The 18665-nt window shown below is 39.4% G+C and overlaps 1 protein-coding gene across 11 annotated transcripts in view; it reads left to right on the forward strand.

Annotated features, from left to right (window-relative positions):
• Positions 1–18665, forward strand: part of RABGAP1L (RAB GTPase activating protein 1 like) — a gene marked incomplete at its 5' end in the record, with an annotated part of 365222 nt that overhangs the window by 326615 nt on the left and 19942 nt on the right. For 5 of the 11 annotated variants that reach the window (XM_081121360.1, XM_081121359.1, XM_081121368.1 and 2 more), the window contains 2 exons: positions 12879–12971; positions 13162–13467. In XM_081121360.1, the coding sequence (XP_080977486.1) occupies positions 12879–12971; positions 13162–13176 (108 nt within the window). In that variant the 3' untranslated portion in view covers positions 13177–13467. Of the gene's footprint in view, positions 1–12878; positions 12972–13161; positions 13832–18665 lie in introns of those variants that run through there. The other 6 variants (XM_081121358.1, XM_081121361.1, XM_081121366.1 and 3 more) reach the window with 2 other exon arrangements.

The raw sequence follows: 18665 nt of genomic DNA on the forward strand, positions 1-18665 counted from the left end.
GAGTATTTAGGAGTAATAACTTTGACTCTTTATGGACTAGGAGCAAGAGATACATAAATTGCCCCACTTAAATGTACAAATCCTAGGAGATGAAATAAGTCACTTACTATGGACTTCGGCTTATTTTTGTCTGGTCCTTACATATTTGTATTTATAAATAATCTCTTGAAAATGTATCTCAAGAAATCGTTGGCCAGTAAAAATTTGTTTATAGAAAGAGAAAGAAAAAATATTTACGTAGAATTGGAAAGTGGCCAGAATTGATCAATTGCTTTGATCCCATATTTATAGACTCACCCTGAGAAGTCACTTATATTTTTTCAACTGTGAATCTGCATTGTATAGCTTAAATTATGTTACATCATAGGTGACATTTATAAAGTCTCAGTGCAGTGCTCATGTACATCAGGGTCTATAGTAGTGAGGGGTGGGGAAGGAGAGCTACCCTATATTTTTTATATAAGATTAATTTTAAAATAGCAATACTTCATTAAAAATTGGTATATGGCAGTTAGGAACCCTGTCTCACTCATAAATGTTGGTATTACCAGTACCTGGTGCTAAGTGATAAGCAGGTGCCCAATATGTCCTTACACAGAATACATGAACCAAATTAAACTTGAGTCAACAGTGAAAACTGAGTACCTGAACTTGGAGCTCCTCTGCAGCTTACTCTCATGTTCTTGTCTTGGAAATAGCACCTTGGAGGTGGCGGGAAGCAGCAGCCATAAAGGTCTGTTCTAATTTTGCCCTCGTCTTCCTGGCTAGTGCTCTTGACACCATTCTGTTGAGTTGTCTTCGATAATGTTCACATTTTGTATTTGCCTGAGGCGTGTGTGAGTAGGAGCCAAGTTATAATGAACAGTTTGGAATAGTGACCTCTCCAAAAAGTGAAAAAGGACCTCAGAGATAAAACTGACTTATGGATGTGTAAAACAAAAGGAATTTTTTTTTTTTCTTTTTCAAACTTCCCATATGTTTAAAAGGATGGCATTCATTGCAGGTTATTGATGAGGCTCTTTCCCCTTGAGCTAAAAGCTTTAATACATTTTCCATCTATAAGTCATTTAACATTATGTATTCTAAAGCCCTTGGATGTGGAGGGGAGATGGGAAGTCTTCAGCAAGTTCTGGCCTGTCCTTTTCACTTATGTTTTGCTAAAGAAATACGGGTATACCTCTCTATTTGAGCTCCAGAACCAGAGGGATCTGGATAGCAATTCTGTGGGTTTATGGAATTCTATACAAATGCTTAAGTCTAGATTCCTCACAAGTTCATTGGGCTCAGTGTTCCAACTCTAGGTGTAGCTGACAGTGTTCACATAGTTTCTTGTAATCAAATATGATTAGTTTTTATATTAGATCCTTGCCTCCCTGCAGTGTAATTAGTACTTCCATGCTTTGTCCACATCTGCCATTTGGAGGAAGTCTGTACATCAGAGTGACTTGGAGAGCACCTCTTCACCCCACTGCATTTCCCGTCACAGTCATTTGCTTTAAAATGATGCACAATACTGCAATTATGAAAGACAGCCACGGACTAAGCTTCCAAAGACCCCTTTGCGTGTTCCTCCTCATACTACTTATATAGTCAGTTTCCTGCTTGTAAAGTCTTACAGAGGGGAGTTTATTAGGGAAAACATTAAAAAATTTTTACGGCTGCCATACACTGTCACTTGCAGCTCTTAGCTGACGTTCACGCAGCTGCAATCTATGGGAGAGCTTTCACTTTTGCTGCTGGACGTCTTTCAATTCCTGTTCCCATGGAAATGAGAGCGCCAGGTGGGTAGAAGAGACGTGAGGGTTGAAATATACATTCCCCGGTACCTTCCTTTTCTTGCCTCCTCACAGTTTCCATGGGAATGGGAACATAAATGCCACTCCATGCCAAGCTTTGGGGAGCAAGCATTCACGTGTAAGCAATGGTACACAGGCTTAAACGGCACACAGGAAAGCTCTTTTGGCCTTTCCTTTACCTGTGTGTGGCCAACCATAATTTCAGACATGCTCTCATTTGATCTGCTCTGCACATAAAAGGAATTCAATCAATTTTTAGAAAGTCAGTTTGATACTACCTTTTTTCAAAGTGAGAATTCTCTTAGACTTACTCTTATTAATTGTCAGGTATATATCTATTCTTCTTAAGCATTTAGCATGCAGGATGTTTTCACTTTCCTCTTATATCTCTCCCCCTCCCCACCAAGATTAAAAAATTGAATTTCAATTTAGGGAGCAGCATCAATTGCATAACATAAAAGTCTCCTCAAATAGTCTCATTCTTATGCACTGTTTTAGAAATTGCCCCACAGAGCAGAGGTAATTATGGGCTCTGTCAAACATATCAAGGAAAACTGCCATTTTTAATTGGTTATCACAATCTTCTCATTCAGGTAACAAAAATATCATGTGTTAAGTGGATGTCAATGCCTTTCCACTTATCAGCTCTATGTCATCACATATCTCCTGTAATACCCATACTCAAGGAGAATCTATGTGCAAGGCCTTTGTATGCTTTTTTTTATTCCAGTATTTTAACTAGAAAATCTGCTTGAACCATGAGATATTAAGAATATACTTAACTGAACAAATCTGCTTTAGGCATCTACAAAGTATTCAGCTCTGTGTTAGGTCAAAGCAGGAGGTACCAAATTGAAGTAGGCTGAGTCTTTTGGGTTTTGCTTTGTCTTGTTTTTTTTTGCTTTAAGGCATCCTATTTAGGTTAGGAAAATTCATACCCCATGAAAAGCTTTTAACAGCCATATATGATTATTAAATGAGTGGAATAAACTAATTCTAAAGAAGTTTAAAGAGGGGAGGGATCATTTGACCTGAATCTCCAGGAAGGACTTGCTTTAAGGACCTCTCTTTTATTGGTTTTAATGGTTCTTTCCATTTCTACTATCACCTTCTTCACAAAGGCCTTTTCTCCTGAACTATTTTCATAACTTTCTAAATATTGTTTTACTTGCCACCTTTCTGAATATTGTTTTACTTGCCCCCTTTCTCTTTTTCTTTGCCATCCCACTTAGTTTAGCATATACATCATTTCCAGAGGAACATCCTTACCAGCACACTTTTGATCCTTTTATTGCCCTTTTTTAAAACGTCAGTGACTTCTTATCAATCCTGGGATAAGACTTTTAAAAAGATAGTTCTAATGTCAAACATTCTGCCTTGTAAACCCTATGAGCTACTGAAACAGTAAAAGATTTTTGGTATTGTCAGTTCTCTTCTGTTCCAAATTGCTTCTCATGTCCAGAAGGGGTGCAAACATCTGTTAAGCCCATGTTGTTGCCTGATTGTGGTTTTGGAAAATACAGTCACTGAACTAGCAACTACCAAAATAGGTTCACATTTTCAATTGGCAGAGACTTAGATCTTCCATGACCTGGCCCCAGTGTATTCTTCCCAGCCTGCTCTGTGTGCCCTGGTGCCTTACACCAGGGCATCCAGCTCCTCAACCAGACAAGCATAGCAGCTCGGACAGTCAGGAGGCCCATGGTGTTTAGCTCCATGCTGTTGCTTACAGCAGTTTCCTTCTGCTTCCTTTATGAAGTGAGGAAAGAAATAAGTAGTAATGAGCTGTTCCTCCATATCTTGCCCCTCTCTGTACCTCTTAAAGGCCTACCCTACTGTTATACTCTCTGTAATTTACATTAAAATACTCCAACCTACACAGTGTGATATGATGTGTTAGTTTTAGTCTACATCTTGGACTTGATTGATGTTTGCAGAACCCTGATAGGGAAATACACAGTACAGTCTAGGGGTAGTTGGTTAGCCTTGGAAAGACCCTAATCATGAGATAACTACTATAAATTTAACCTACTTATAGTTAAGTCTATACCAGAGGGTTTTCTAATTAGCATAAAGGATGTCATAATTTTAAATTGGATTGACTGGAAATAAACCAAGGCCCCTTTACCCTTGCATAGATTGCAAGTAAGATTCTGGCAGGCCAGGCAGTCTGACACCTGCAGGATGCCCCTGAGGCAGAGCACCTGGGCCTGTTGACTACCACCTAACAAGTGACTTCCTACCGTGTAGAGAGGTAATGGGAAGAAACCTAAGGTCTGCAATCCTTGGAGGCTACTGATACCTACATAAAAAACACACCCTGACACTTGTGAATGGTCAATAGCAAAAGCTCCCTCTAGGACAAGATAATGCTTACATGCAAGTTCCTCCTTAAAGTCTGTCTTAAATTTCCTTGTGGATTTGTGAAAAGATTTCCTCTCAACCAGTTATAGCATGAGGCTTATATGTCTGTGATGGCATTAATCAGATTTTACAGTTTTTGTAAGTCGATTGATGAAAGGATTGTGTCATAGGTATCTGTGTCCTGCATAGAATCTGGCCTAATGCCTTGCAAACTGTTGGTGTTTGTTGAATTAATGAGCACATACATGTGCTTTCCAATCCTGTAAGGAACGGATGCAGCATTGGGTCATGGGGACACTGAGAGCCATGTGTGGGTTCCTGGAGTTCCATTGATTCAATGCTCACAGTTCTTAAGGAGTCAGTAGTAATCGCCCATAATTACATCGGCTCTAGTTGGCCATTGGTACAAAGACTTGTTGGAACTGTCATCAGTACCAGAAGAAAGTAGCATTGCACATGTCATCCTCTTTTAGAGATTCATACCCAAGTGTATTTCCCGTTGCTGCTTGTGCCAGTTCTGGCTCTTAATGATTAAGTCAGAAAAATCTTATGGGAAAGTTATTTTTCTTGTGTATCTCTCACCCAATTTGAGGCAGTTTTGTATAGCTAACTGAGTAGATTAAAAGGTCAAAGTGACACCAGAAGGCCAGGGAGAAATGCTAATTTCAGTCAGTCTTCAGTCCTTCTGTCTGTGTGTTTACTTTCTCCGCCTCAGGTGGTTAATTGTCATGCCTCAGTCTCCCACAACTGGTGCTTGTACTCTTCCATGGAACTTATCACCTTCTGCGCTAAATTGTAGAAGTATTCATAAGCTTCTTGGCCAGAAGCAGAGCCTATCTTCTTTGCCTTCCCCTTAGCGTAGAGTGCTTACGTCAGAGCCTGGCTTACACAATGGCTCTTTGGTAATGTTTGGGGAACTGTGAAGGACACACTAGGTTGGTCTGTGGGCTTGGTCCCTGGCTCTGTACCTTGGCCTGTGGCCTCGTGTACCTCTCAGACCTCTTCAGCCTCTGCAGCCACTTCTCTGGTCATTGTGCTCCAGCTGGCCTGAGCGCCAACTGCATCCCTCCTTCCCAGAGCCTGCTTCATGGGCACGGGACCTGTGCAGTCAGACAGGTCCCCACACTTAATTTAATGCTCTGTCACCATCTGGAATCATCTCTTTGAACAAGTGGCCTCTATTTTTTTGAACTGGTCCTGGAAAATTACGTAGCACCTTGCTCTTTTCCACCCGCCTTGCTCTCTCCCACACAAGCCCATTGTGCCTCTGCTGGGAACACTTTCTACTTGTCACTGACTGAGAAGCAGTCAGTATCAGAGCCTGGGGGTGGTTTTCCCTCCCTCCACCTTTTCACCTCCCTCAGAGGCTTACCTTACTTTGTAAATGAGTATTTATTTAAATTGTGTGATTGTCTCTTTAAAGATGTCCTCCCCACCTGACTGTAAGCTCCTGAGGGGACAGACTGCATTTGTTCCCAGATGGCCATGCCTGCTACATAGTAGATAATCAATAAACATTTGTTGCAGGGGTGATTTTTAAAATGCAAAGAAGGGATGTTTCTCTTCCCATGTTAAACAAGTTGGTGTATAAAAATGGCAACGTAGCCACCATGCAGGTTACTGCTGCTGTTGCTGACTTCTAACCAGTCTGACTCCCAGCCTGTAAAGGTAGATGATCACGGTAAAGGGGCCCCACTCCTCTTTCTTTCCCACTGGTTTTCCTTCTCAGATTTCTGGAGTAGTAACGCTGAACCTCTCTAAAGACTCAGATTGTTTTATACAGCTACTGTTCGGCATGTTAGTCTTGAATTAAATTTCATTTAGCATAAATGTCTGTAGCCTTCTGCCTACTATGAGCATGAGATATGTATTTACTTTCGATCTAATTGCCAACGGCAACTGGCATAAAGTATTGCTTCAGTTTTCTTAGCATCCCGTGGTGGGAAGGCCAGCACCATTATAATGAAGGGAGCATTTGATGGTGATAAAGAACAGAGTCCTACTTGGCTCCCCTGTCCTCTTTCTCTCCTGTCTCATTGTCTAGTTTTAAATGAGCTTGATTAGCTCGCTCTGAATGCATAGCCGGATCAGCTTTCTGTGGCCCAGTTTTGGGACTACATCTGGTTAATCTACTCCCTGGAATCAGACCAATACTATTCAACATGTAACCAGATTTAGTGTATTACTTACTATCTTACAATCTTAATTTTTAGCACTTAGTAGTCCTTCTACTTTTCAAACACTGTAATAAAAATTTTAAGTGGTACATTTCTAACCAAAGACTCATTGAGAAGTGGGATTTTACTTGAGATATTACAGTGGATTTTGAGCACCTCACCCCAAAATAAAAGAAATAAAAGCATACCAACTGAAGATATTATTGTTTCTTAATTTTTACAAAGGGGAAAATAGCAGAATTTCCATAATTCAGCCCAAAATTGAAGATAACCAGTATAGTGAGAAGACTTTTTCATGCTTAAAAGAAAAAGAGACAAAATGTCTTTCTCTGTTCTGTGTAAAGAATCTGAGAAAAACAGATTTGAAAACCAATAGGAGGAATGCTTGTGACCCAGCTGCAACTGTTGCGTGTGGGCGAAGAAAGAACCCAGCATTATCTGTACACACAGTACAGGAAGCAGAGGAAATAATGGAGGAGAAAAGGCATTCCCAGTGACGTCCTCAGCCTCGAAAACTGTCCCATCTAAGTAGGACTGAGTCCATACCGTAAGGTAATTCGCTTTAAGCTGTAAAGCTCCTGGGTGCTTTATGTCTCAATGCTTGTTTTCTCAAGGCTAGAAGGGAAGGAAAATAGATCATTTCAGCCTGCCCCTTCTTAATGCCGTATGGAATTTTAAGCAGGCTTCTCCCAGAGCTAAATTCCTGGTCTAGCTTGCCCGGAAAGTTCAGGGTGAAGGTGCTTATGTTTTTCTGAACTCCTACTTTATACTGGGTGATAGGACAGATGTCTTAGGTTCCTTATCTCCCAGTCGGGTATTAAAATAACATCTTCATCACCTTGCTGTTGATTAGTTCAGCGGTTGCAGACAGCTACTGATGAGGCTTAGCAAGGGTCCCAGGTTGAAGCTGTGTGTGCTGGCTAGGTGACAGGCAGTGTAGATGACAGGCGCAGAACATTGCAGTTGAGGCTTTACCTTTGGTGTCAGAAAGGCCTGTGGGGTTAGTCATGACTATGGTCCCTGTGTATGCTGCTTAGTCTTTCTCAAAGTGCTCATGTTACGGAGTGGGTAGCATCAACCCAGCTCAACTTTATGAGGCTAAGGCAACATAAAATGGGTTAAGTGCTTATTTCAGTGCTGTGGTGTGCATTGTGTGTTCAGTAAAAGGAGGTGGGCATAGTAGGTGTCATTTGTGTTACCTCCATTAAAAAAAGGAATTGGGGGGAAAAAGGAATTGAAGCTTCGAGCAAGAGTTTTAAACGATTTGCTTATAAAATGACATAGCTGGTATTTGACAGAGCAGGATTCCTCATGCAAGCCTGTTTAAGCCCCAAACCACCCTCCATATGACATTAAAGATAAACTCTATTGCTTAACTTACTGTTCTTGATGCACATGTTTTTTCCCATATTTAAAACTTGATTTTGTCCTTATATTGAAACAGTTTATGTAAGAGATTCTTGAAATATTTGAGAACATCAAAAATAGTCAGTCCTTCCAGGTCTTACAAATTGATTTTCTCCTGAAGTTTATTTATAAATTGGTTGTTTGAGACTGAGAATGGATATTCCCTTAGGAACTGGTAGTTATGTTCTCAGGCGAGTTCATAAAAGCCTCTCTAGCCTCTTCTACTTGATATTTTAATCCAGTGGTTTCAAATGGACTGTATCAGAATTGCCTGAGGAACTTCATAAAAACAGAGGCTCACACCTCAGACTTTTTGAGTTGTAATCTTGAGATGAACGTTCTGGATTCATCTCAGCAGAGGCAAAGCAAGCTAAGAATCCCGAGACAGGCAGTAGGGACTGGTTGTCTATTTGGACCTTCAATATATGATATTCATTTTACAATAAATTATGGACATGTACTTTAATAAAATAGGCACAAATGTAGACATTTCAAAGAGATGAGGTGAAAAATAGAACTAGAAATTCTAATGATTGCCTTTTGCACCTGTTAGGATCCTATTCTGTATTCCCTGGGGTGGGTGAGCCCCACTTTTGCAAGACAAGGACATGGAGAGTGAGGGGAGCAAATAGAGACCAGATCCTACAGGAAGCAATTGAAAAATTTAGGAAAGGAAATGACATCAGATTTGGTTCCTGAAAAATATTGGGCTGCCATATTGAGTAAAGATTTGGAGTAGAACACACATGGACACAGGGCAACCAGTTCGGAAGATATTGCAGTGACAAGAGGTGATTTTGGCTTGAATTAGGGCAGCGCCAATGAGGTTCAAAGGAAGACAGGCTAGAGAGATATTTGGAGGTGTATTCAGTAGGATCTAGTGATTGATTTCATGATCATTGCTGGAGAGAGGGTCTTAGGTGACTTCTAGGTTTTTGGCTTGAGCATCTGGATGGAAGATGAACACTAGAAGAACAGTTTTGGGTGGGGGTGGGGAATGAGTCCATGTTTCAAATGTTTCAAACGTAAAACATTCAAAAGAGGATATGAAGTGAGCAGTCAGATATGTAGATTGAGCTTAGTAGAAGTCCTGGGTTGGAATCTATAAATTTAGGAGTTGTCAACACACAGATAGTAGAGAAATTACTTGGCCTCCAGATATTACTTACTGGTAGGAAAGCTCTAGAGCAGAAGCGCCAAGGAGTTCCATAAAAATAGTACATGTGCTTGGATTTATAGGACTGGAGAGGAATTAGAAGTCAACAGATACGCAGTTTCTATAAAATGCAAGTCTCCTGAAGTTGTTAGAGCATTGAGACAGCTTATGTTAGAAGGTGGTAAAGAAAGTAGAAATCAACATTGCAGAAACTTTCATAGATGCTTTGTTGAGTACACTGCATCCAGGAGTGAGCCATGAATGTTGGAAAGTAGCTCACATCACAGTCACTCATGCATGCTTTCAGGTGTGTGCACCGTCAGGCTTGAGTCACTGGGGAAGCTGAACATGCCAGGTGAGATGAAAGCAGTTCGGGAAACACTTCCCCTGGTAGCCCAACACCAGAAAATACTACAGGTCAGGAGGCAGCAGGCCCATCCAGACTCCAGACTGCTCTGCTCTGACCAGCTGGTGCCATCCAGGGTCAAGCCACGTGGGTTCAGTTTCCTCAGTCTCCAAAGGCCCCTCAAGCCCCAACTTACTAATTCTGTATAAACAGTTATAAATTCAAATGTCAGGGCCAACCACATTGTGAAATATCTCTAAATATTATAAAATATGCAAAAGATGAAAACTCTGGTTCTGTCTTAAACGCTGCTGGTTGCTGTCTTACTCATTCAGGGTTGCCTTGCCAGGGTTGGATATCTTGTGGGGGTTTTTTCCTATTTGTTTGGTGGTTTCTTTTTAATAAATACCATTTTGAAATTATGAGTTCTCATTATCAGTTGTACTTACAAACAATTGTGGATTCTTTGAGGACATTTTCTGAATTTAGCCAGTAGGAGGTGTTGGACAGGCAGAGAATGAATGGTTGGTGGAACATGACTCCAAAATTAGGTAGGCATTTAAAGGAGTTGGTGATTTTTACTTAATATGCTTAACATACTCTTCAAATACACACTTGCATTAAACTTATTTAATTTAAGGAGAAAGATACTTGCTCTTGGGATAATAGGTTGTTTCCATTGTAATATTAATTACATAAAATTCTTGAAGACTTTGTGTTCTTTTAATTAAAACTACATGCTAAAGAGGCATTTTTAAAAAATTTAAATATGTCTATTGATTTCAGAGAGAGGAAGGGAGAGGGAGAGACAGAAACATCAGTGATGAGAGAGTCATCATTGATCGGCTGCCTCCTGCACACCCCCGACCGGGGATCGCCTGCAACCCTGCATGTACCCTGATCAGGAACTGAACTGCAATCTCCTGGATCCTAGGTCGATGCTCAACCACTGAGCCATGCCCAGCCGAGCTAAAGAAGCTTTTTTATTTCTTTTTCTAATAAGGAAAATTTCAAGCTCAGTATTACAGTCCCTAAAATAAAATCAATTTTGTCCTAGAATATAGTTTTAGGGACTGTAACTGCCCATTTTCTTTGTGTTGTAAATAACAGAAGTTTCCTATCAGCTCTCCTGTCTCTTCCTCCTCTGCCCTTTCACCGCTTTCACTTCATGCCAATCACAGGTGGATGCTCAGTATCACCCCACAGCAAAAGATAAATAAGCTTGGACAGTTTCCTAGCAACATATTGTTCTGGGAACCTGTTCTGTTTCCCTGAGCAAGCTGAAGCCAAACATCCTAGAATCTCAGCCAGATGGGAAAGGATTAGCTTATTGAGGGTTCAACGCATTTTTTTTTTTAAAATCACTTTGAAATTAACATAAATAACAAGGTTAACTTTTAAAAGGACACTCTTTTACATGTAAAAAAATATCTCAGTAATAGTTTTAATATAAAAAATATGGTTTTAGGAGAAATTCTTTAGAAGCAAGCTTTCCATACATATGTAACTGTGTCATTGGTGAGTGGATCCATTTTAGAACCATGTAGAAAATACTTCCACTCAGGCCTAATGTGCAGCCTGGTACCCGCTGGTACTGATATTCAGTTGCAAAAATATTGAAATACTTCTAATCTGTGGGTAAACAGCTGCCGGGATAGGTGCCCTCCCTCCTCATGATACCTGTCACTTCTCCTCTTGACCCTGCCCCTGGGGATGCGCATGAAACTCCTGTCACTGCTTAAAACTCTCAAACTTCCCCTCCCTTTTCCTTCAGCACTAGTGAATGCCACTTCACCTTGAGACTCTCTTTTCTTTTTATTTTGGTTTTCCAAGTGTACTTACAAAGAAAAGAAAACTAGAAGTTGAGGTCCTTACCAAGGTTAAGAAAAATAACGTTCTATCACATGATCTAGTAGATTCTCCTTGTTCATCTGACGATGTTGAGGCCGCAGGGTTGGCAGGTGGTGCTTCCCTTTCTCTTGCGCTCTAGTCGGTCCCAGCGAATGATTGAAGGTGTCTGGAGATGGTGTAATGACAACCTTCATCAGAGGCCTTGCAACTCAGTTACTCCCTGGGGCATGTCTGGCTTCTCGTTTGATGAACACTGTCATCCTGTTCTTGTTCAATGACTTGCACTGTCTGCCAGGTTTGGTCTGAGTTTGGGAAACTCTTCAGTTGTGATGAGAAGCAGATCATTCTACAGTTCGGAGTGCTCCTGGGTGGGCAGGACAAAGTAATTACAATAAGATAAGTGTCTTTGCCTTTTTTTTTTTTTTAAACAAACTCTCTGGCCAGGTTCCAGAGAATTAAACCATCTTCATCCCAGAAAACTGCATGGTAATTTTATATGCATTCTGGGTGCTGTCCATTCTCTCTCGCTCTCCCTCACACACATACACGTGTTCTAAATACCTTGTTTTGAACTCGACAAGAAACAATCTGTTGAGAGCCTCACAGGGCACTTTGGTAGACGTCCTGATGGGTACTGAGAGGCATCAGCACATCACCCTTGCCTTTACCACACCCCCAAGAACTCAGCAAAATAACACATTTGTGATCTTCTAAAAAAATTAGATAAACTGTTTTTCTTCATTTTAAGTCACTTCCTTTGGGACCTAAACATTAAGATTTTGATTTCTAAAGCGATTATATTATTTTGATTGTCCAAGGAAAGCCTAAAAGTAGATTTTCTCTTTTCTATGGAACAAAATGGATTATATTAATTTTGAGGGGATACATTAAAAAAATAAAAAATTTTCATGAACTAGGCATTATTTTAGATACCTTACCTATATCACTTAATTTTCCTAACAGCCATTGTGAACTAGAAATTTGCCTGTCATTTTAACATGAAGAAAGGCTAGGAAAGGTTAAATACCTGTTTGCCAAGGGGTTATTGACAGTATAAATAGGCATTTAGACCCTCATCTGTCCAGTGCCAAGTGCTTATGTATTTATTTTTAAAATTCTAAGGTTCTGTAAGATTCTAGTCTTTTCTCAGAAAAGAGTAGACTACTGTCTTTTAAACATCACATAATTCGAGCAAGAAATAGACGAGCTGTTCTCATTCAGCACCATGATTCCGCGTTTCTTTGAGCTGTCAGTGATGAGCTTTAGAATCTCCTTGCTGTCTGGTAAATTAACTCTATTTCAAAAATATTTTTTTGTTATAATTTTCATTTTCAACATGGTAGAAGGCTATGAGTGAATTTTATTTAAAGGAAGTAAGTAGCACTTAAAGTAATTAATAACACTGTTAAATACATTAACAAGAGAAGGGCATGACATATCAGCAATATTGTAGAACAGAGATGGACAAACTTACAGCCCTTTTTCGTAAAAAAAAAGTTTCTTAGAACAGGGCCAAACTCATTTGTTTATGCATCACCTATGGCAGCTTTTGTGCGGTAACAGCACTATGACTCGTAGCTGTGACCTAGAGCACAGGACCCTCAAAGCCTAGAATATCCACCAGATGGACTTTCACAGGAAGAGTGCAGACCTGACTCTAGAATCTAGATTGTTTCCCCCTAACTTTGAGTTGGGTGAGCGCCATCAGAATGTCAGCGACTTGATTGGGAAACACCTCAGAAAATGTTTTTCTACATCATCTCCTTGTCTAATCCCTGCAGGTGCCGACCAAGAAGCTGAAGAAATATGAGAAGGAATATCAGACAATGCGTGAGAGTCAGCTGCAGCAGGAGGACCCCATGGACAGATACAAGGTATGGGAGACACGGGCACCTGCCAGAGCACAGTGCCTTCTTGACCCTAAGGCAGCAGTTGTGGCAAGTTCAAGTCCCTCTGTCCCTTCCCGCTTGATTTAGATACACTCTGGCCATGCTAAATGCCCAGGTCTGTTTTCATTTCAGGAGACTTCCTGAGTAGCCCGCCATAATATTTCTTTTCTTTCAGTTTGTATATTTGTAGGTAACGCCACCTGTTGCATTTATACTGGGAATCTGCCTAAGAAGCTGAGAGAAAGAGAGGGAAAAGGAAAGAAAGTGGCTTTCAACTACTTTCAAAAATGAGAGAAAAAGGAAAATGGCAAAGTACTGTTTTAGCTGTGCACGGTCACATCCCAAAGACTTTTAGAAGGTGATCTGTTCCAAGACTGGCACGAGCATGTTTCAGACTCACCTGTATCTGTAGCAAATGTGAAAAATACAAGTTCATTTGAAAGGACAAATAAAAACCACAAAGGTTGTATCGAGCACAGTCATGGTGTTTGTCGCAGCATTTATTTTCACAAACGAACTTATGAGTGACAGTGGCATTTCACTACAGTATTCAGTTTCAGAATCAAAATGATTTTATCTTAACAACTTAGTTAAATAACTAATAGTATTTTTTTAAATTGGGCTATTCACAGAGGTAGATCTCTTCGGTGGTATTTAGCAACACTGTTCCCATGATGCAGTGACTGAATCCGAACTTATTTTTTCCAATTGAAATATTATTTTCTTCAACATGTTTAATTCTTCAGGTTCCTACAGATGAGTGGTTCCCTTTCTCTCCACGTCAATATACCAGGGTAAGAGAGTATTGTATTTGCACAGTGAGCAATATTACAGTGTCCTGCTACAAAAAAAAAAAAAAAGCACTGGGGTGGCATTATGAATTCAGTCACCAACGGTGGCATGCCTTCCACTTTTGGAACTAGAGTTGTGTGGGCACAGGCAGCTCTGGTCACACAGTACATCTTGTCTCTGTTGCTTACTTGAATAGCGTGGGGGGTTCCGGAAGGGCCATGGTGGAAGTAGTATATAGATTTTGTAGTCAGACCTGAGTTTGAATTCTGGCTTTCCAAAAAAGAAAAAAAGGCCAGGGTTTGGAATCCAGGTTGGGAATTTTAATTCCTATGCCATTGTTCATCGTCTTGGACTAACCATTGAGCCTCTTCCTCTGCAAAACATGCAGTGTACACATCGCCTGGAAGGACTGTTGTGAAGATGGGGGATGGTGTATGTCAAGTACCCAGCACATGGTTGGTGTGCAATAAATGGTTGTTTTAGCTTTATTAGGCCCACTACCTCAAGTATTACTAGAGTAGTACCACCTTATATGCATCACTCTCTTGCCGGTTTTCCTCGTATTTCTTCTAGGTATTGCTACCCAATAATCTAACATCAGTATGTTTTCCCCCTTGTTTATTATACTGGCAACAGAACTATAGTAGAGTCCCACATGCTGCCCTCGTAGATAACTAACACACAAGGTGCTCCTAGAGTAAGGTTTGAAGCTAGCCACCAGCCCTCAATAATTAGCTCATGTAGCATGCTGCTTTAGAAAGCCTTGAAGTATAATTAGGAAACATTTTTGAGGATCCAACATGAAGACCTCCTACTGCTTGCGTCAATCTAGTTTTCTTATTGCTGCCATCGTTATAAATAAAATCTGGGAAGAGTGCTTTAAAATAGAAGACTAAATTGCATATTTAAAATCTGTCTGGGCCTGAACTTGATATTGTTTCTTAAAGCCTTTTTGTGTCACAGAAGATACATATACATAAATAGTACAATACATAATATTTTTAAAAAAATACTTACCACACACAGGACTATCAGCATGTACAATTTTTATTGAGGGATCAAAGGAGCATTAAACCTTTCATTTTTTGTTTTGAAAACAGATACTACTCTTCAGCTTGAGTGTTATGGCCTCTTCTGCATGCATATCAGGCTCCTTCTGGGTCTGTTTCTTTTGTATTATTGGAATAGCTTATCAATACATCATCTGACTAGTATCTCTAGACCCTTTAATAATGTCTAGACCTTTGTACTGGTGATAGACATACTTGGTAAAATGATAGTCCTCAAATTATAATTACATTTTCAAGTTGACAATTGACAACAGTTTTCAATCATCAACAGCTTTGTTGTTTCACATATTCAATTTCTAGTTTAAGGAGCCAATTATAATCATTTTAATTATCCTAGGATAATATCTTAGAAAATATCATTTAGCATCTTCTGAATCTAATCCTGTCAAGAATAAGATCTAGGTCCTGGGAACTTTCTAATTCACAGATCTTGGACTGGGAACCTAGGTATATAAATTCTTAAGAATAACTTGGGAAGTTGTTTGAAGCTTCAAGTCAAAACTTATAGCAGTATACTAACAACCCCTTCTCCACCATTAGGATCCATACTGCTTACAATGCCATGTTTACCTCTAGCTTGCCACATGGCAAGAGTTAGGAAGGCTGTATCAATTTGGGAAAAAAAAAAGGCCCAAAAATGTCATGCAGTAAGATATTCTAAAAGATTTTTCAGTTTGGAGCTGTTGCCCTTGAGCATGGTGGTGGACAGAAGGACTGCTGCAGGGAAGCCTGAGGTGGGATTAAAGACCCAACGATGCAGACGTAGCTCTCAGCAGTCCCATTCTTGCTTATATCTACCTAAACGTGTTTTGGGTTTATTTTTATGACATATGCAAATATCTGCATTCTCAGATTATGTCACTATACTGACCTGTATCTAACACTTAAATCTCACAAAGAAAGAAATGCAGTGTTGGTATAAACTTAAATTTTATAACCCTATGCACAATGAAAATGGTTTGGAATTAGGTAGTGGTGATGGTGGCAACTTTGGGAATGCACTGAAACCACTGAAGAGTGTATTTTAAAAGGATTTTATTGATTTTTGTGAATTTTATGTGAATTATATCTTAAGAAAATGCAAGCAAAGTGTTCCAGGAAGATTGGCACCTGGCCCACCATCTTCCTAATATAAACCCCAAGTCACATAGCCATGCTTATCTGTGAGGGGAGACCTTCCTGCCAGAACGGAGCTAATTTGTGACCATAGACCCTGTGTTCCTGTATTTATGGGGGAAAGGACAACATAAGTGGGTGGCATATTCATTTTCATGCACATCTGTTCATTTTCATATATATGGTATCTGTATACATATATACTTGACAGAGAAATAAGCACATATAAATAGGTAATACACACGTGTACACACTGCCTGTGCTCCCTGGTCTTGGCATCAGTTTGTATTTGAAGCTCTGTGAGCTCTATACTGACTGCTTACAGCCTTCGCTGTACTTTTTCTGTTTATCTTCATGACTAGATTTCAAGACAGAAAAAGGAAACTTTATTGGAAGAAGAGTATAAGATGTGTGTTCTCGGTCTCTTTTGTTGTCCTTAAGTCTGGCCTGGCCAAGTGTGTGTAGCAGCATCTATCTACTCTGATATTTTGGTTTGTAAATGTATTTATTGATTTCAAATGAAGTGACATGTAGGAGGACGGTTTGTAGAAGTACGTCATGTATATTTCCATTTTCATAAAAGTCCCCAGAAAACATTCATGGATACTTGTAGCTGTTTTAATATATTTTAAAAATTAGTTGCCCAAGCCCCTAATAAGCAGTTACCAATTTCAGAAATTAAAATATTTTCCAGTTTAAGGAGATAAATTGTTCCCATCCTGGGAAAGTTAGTTTTTGAATAATGCTATCAGTTGATAGCACTTTTTAGAGAATTGCAGCCTTCACTTACCTCCAGAAGATGTTATGCTTTTCTTGTTTAATTAAAGAATTACTTGCACAAATGTGAGCTAAGCCTTAAAAAGCACAGCTGATTAATTAAATTCAGTGAATCTCCCAAAGCACGGATAAGGTTATGTCATTACCTATTTTAGATGGGCAAATCTTAGAATCAGGAACGCTTACACTCTCTTGGGTTTGGGACACAGATAGTATTATAAATGCATAATTTCTAGTTGAAGTATTTTATCCATGTTCAGTATAATTAAATTTTGAATGTTTAACTTCTTTCTTGAGGTTAGACATAGTAAGTTTTAAAATCAAAATGTAATCCAAGCAGAAAGAAAATGATTCCTCTAAGTTTACAAGTTTTCTTGCACTTACTAATTTTCGTACAGCTGTTGCCCTGCATGTAATTTAAAATTAAGCTATTTAAGTGCACATGGTAAAAACAATGCAAACAAAAAATTTTCCCCCCCAAACAAAGTATTTGAAATAAAGCTTAATTGTATTTGCTGTCCTCACATATAATATCACATTTTGTTTTTAACTTGACTAGTGAAGAACTGAAATTATGCTAAACTTCCTACCTGGAGAAAAAGAAAGTTCCCCTTTTCTTACTAGGCTGGGTCCCCCTCATTCAGAGGAGTCGAGATGAGTGAATCCACATTTGAGCATTATTTTTCCATATCGCAGAGACTGTGGTTGCTTTTGGAAATATTTATATTATGAAATAGTGTGCTTCCTCATGAATAGTAACAGTTAAAAGGGTGGTTTTAATGATAACTCTCAAAACTCAGTGATAAACCCTGGAAGACTGCCGCTCGCTGTCTTTTTGAGCTTGGATAACCTGTGGACTTGCTGTTGTAGATGGTGAAGAAGGCAAGCCCTCGGCCTCCTGAGGTTTCTTGAGCAGATTGGCTAAGAGGGAGCAGGTGGCTTCTGATGCTGCTGCCTGCTGGTTGAGTTATACTTAACCTTGGGGCAGGTATCAATGGTATACCTATTAAGAATTTCTAAGTATGCTTATTGATGATCTTCAGAATGCCTTCTCCAAACGCTTCTATTTTTAGTAAGTTTTGTTTTCTGTTGAAAGTGATATTACTGGGAAAGTTATAACACACTCCTGTTTTACTACATCCTCTGTAACCCATCTGCTTTTTAAAACTTTGATTTGTAAGGTAGAGTAGAGCTGGGATTTGCAAACTATGACCTGTGGACCAAATCTGGCCCACTGCCTGTTTTTGTAAATAAAGTTTTATTGGAACACAGCCGCATCCATTTGTTTAGCTATTGCTTGCTTTTGCTCTCAATGACAGAGATGAGTGGTCTCAAAGACCATATGGCCTGCAAAACCAAAAATATTTACTATTTGGTCATTTATATGAAAAGTTTGCTATCCCCTGTGCTGTAATCTAGGATTATTTTTTCAAATGCCAAAAGAAATGCAGTCTGGTTTGCTGACTGCTAGTTACTTATTATTGACAAGAACTTGTTTTTAGTTTGACATTTAAAATTTTTAAATCTGTCCACCAGATAGATAAAATTGGATCCGTTGGGTAAAGGAAGTGCATAAAATGATTCAAAATATCCAGGTTTTCTTTCTCCAATCTTCATTTACAGACAACATAGATATTTCAGCATTTCATGTGTAAGCATTCATCTTTGAATGTCAAAAAACCTGACAGAATTTGAATGTGATGATTATCAGCTCTTTTGAGAGAGGTCTCCATAACAAAATAAGTGAGCACTGAGTGTGCCATTGCTCATAAAATTGCACTGGATCTTTTAGGAAAACATTTTCTCCTCACTCTTAAATGTCTTCAAAAACATGTGCCAAGAATTCATTACAGCAACAGACAACACACCCAAAACACTGAGCTGGAGTTTATGAAGCCGCTCCTTCCCATCAGTTTTTCCTGGG

This window comes from Miniopterus schreibersii (genome assembly GCF_964146895.1).
Source record: "Miniopterus schreibersii genome assembly, chromosome: 19".
In the NCBI taxonomy this organism is placed as follows: domain Eukaryota; kingdom Metazoa; phylum Chordata; class Mammalia; order Chiroptera; family Miniopteridae; genus Miniopterus; species Miniopterus schreibersii.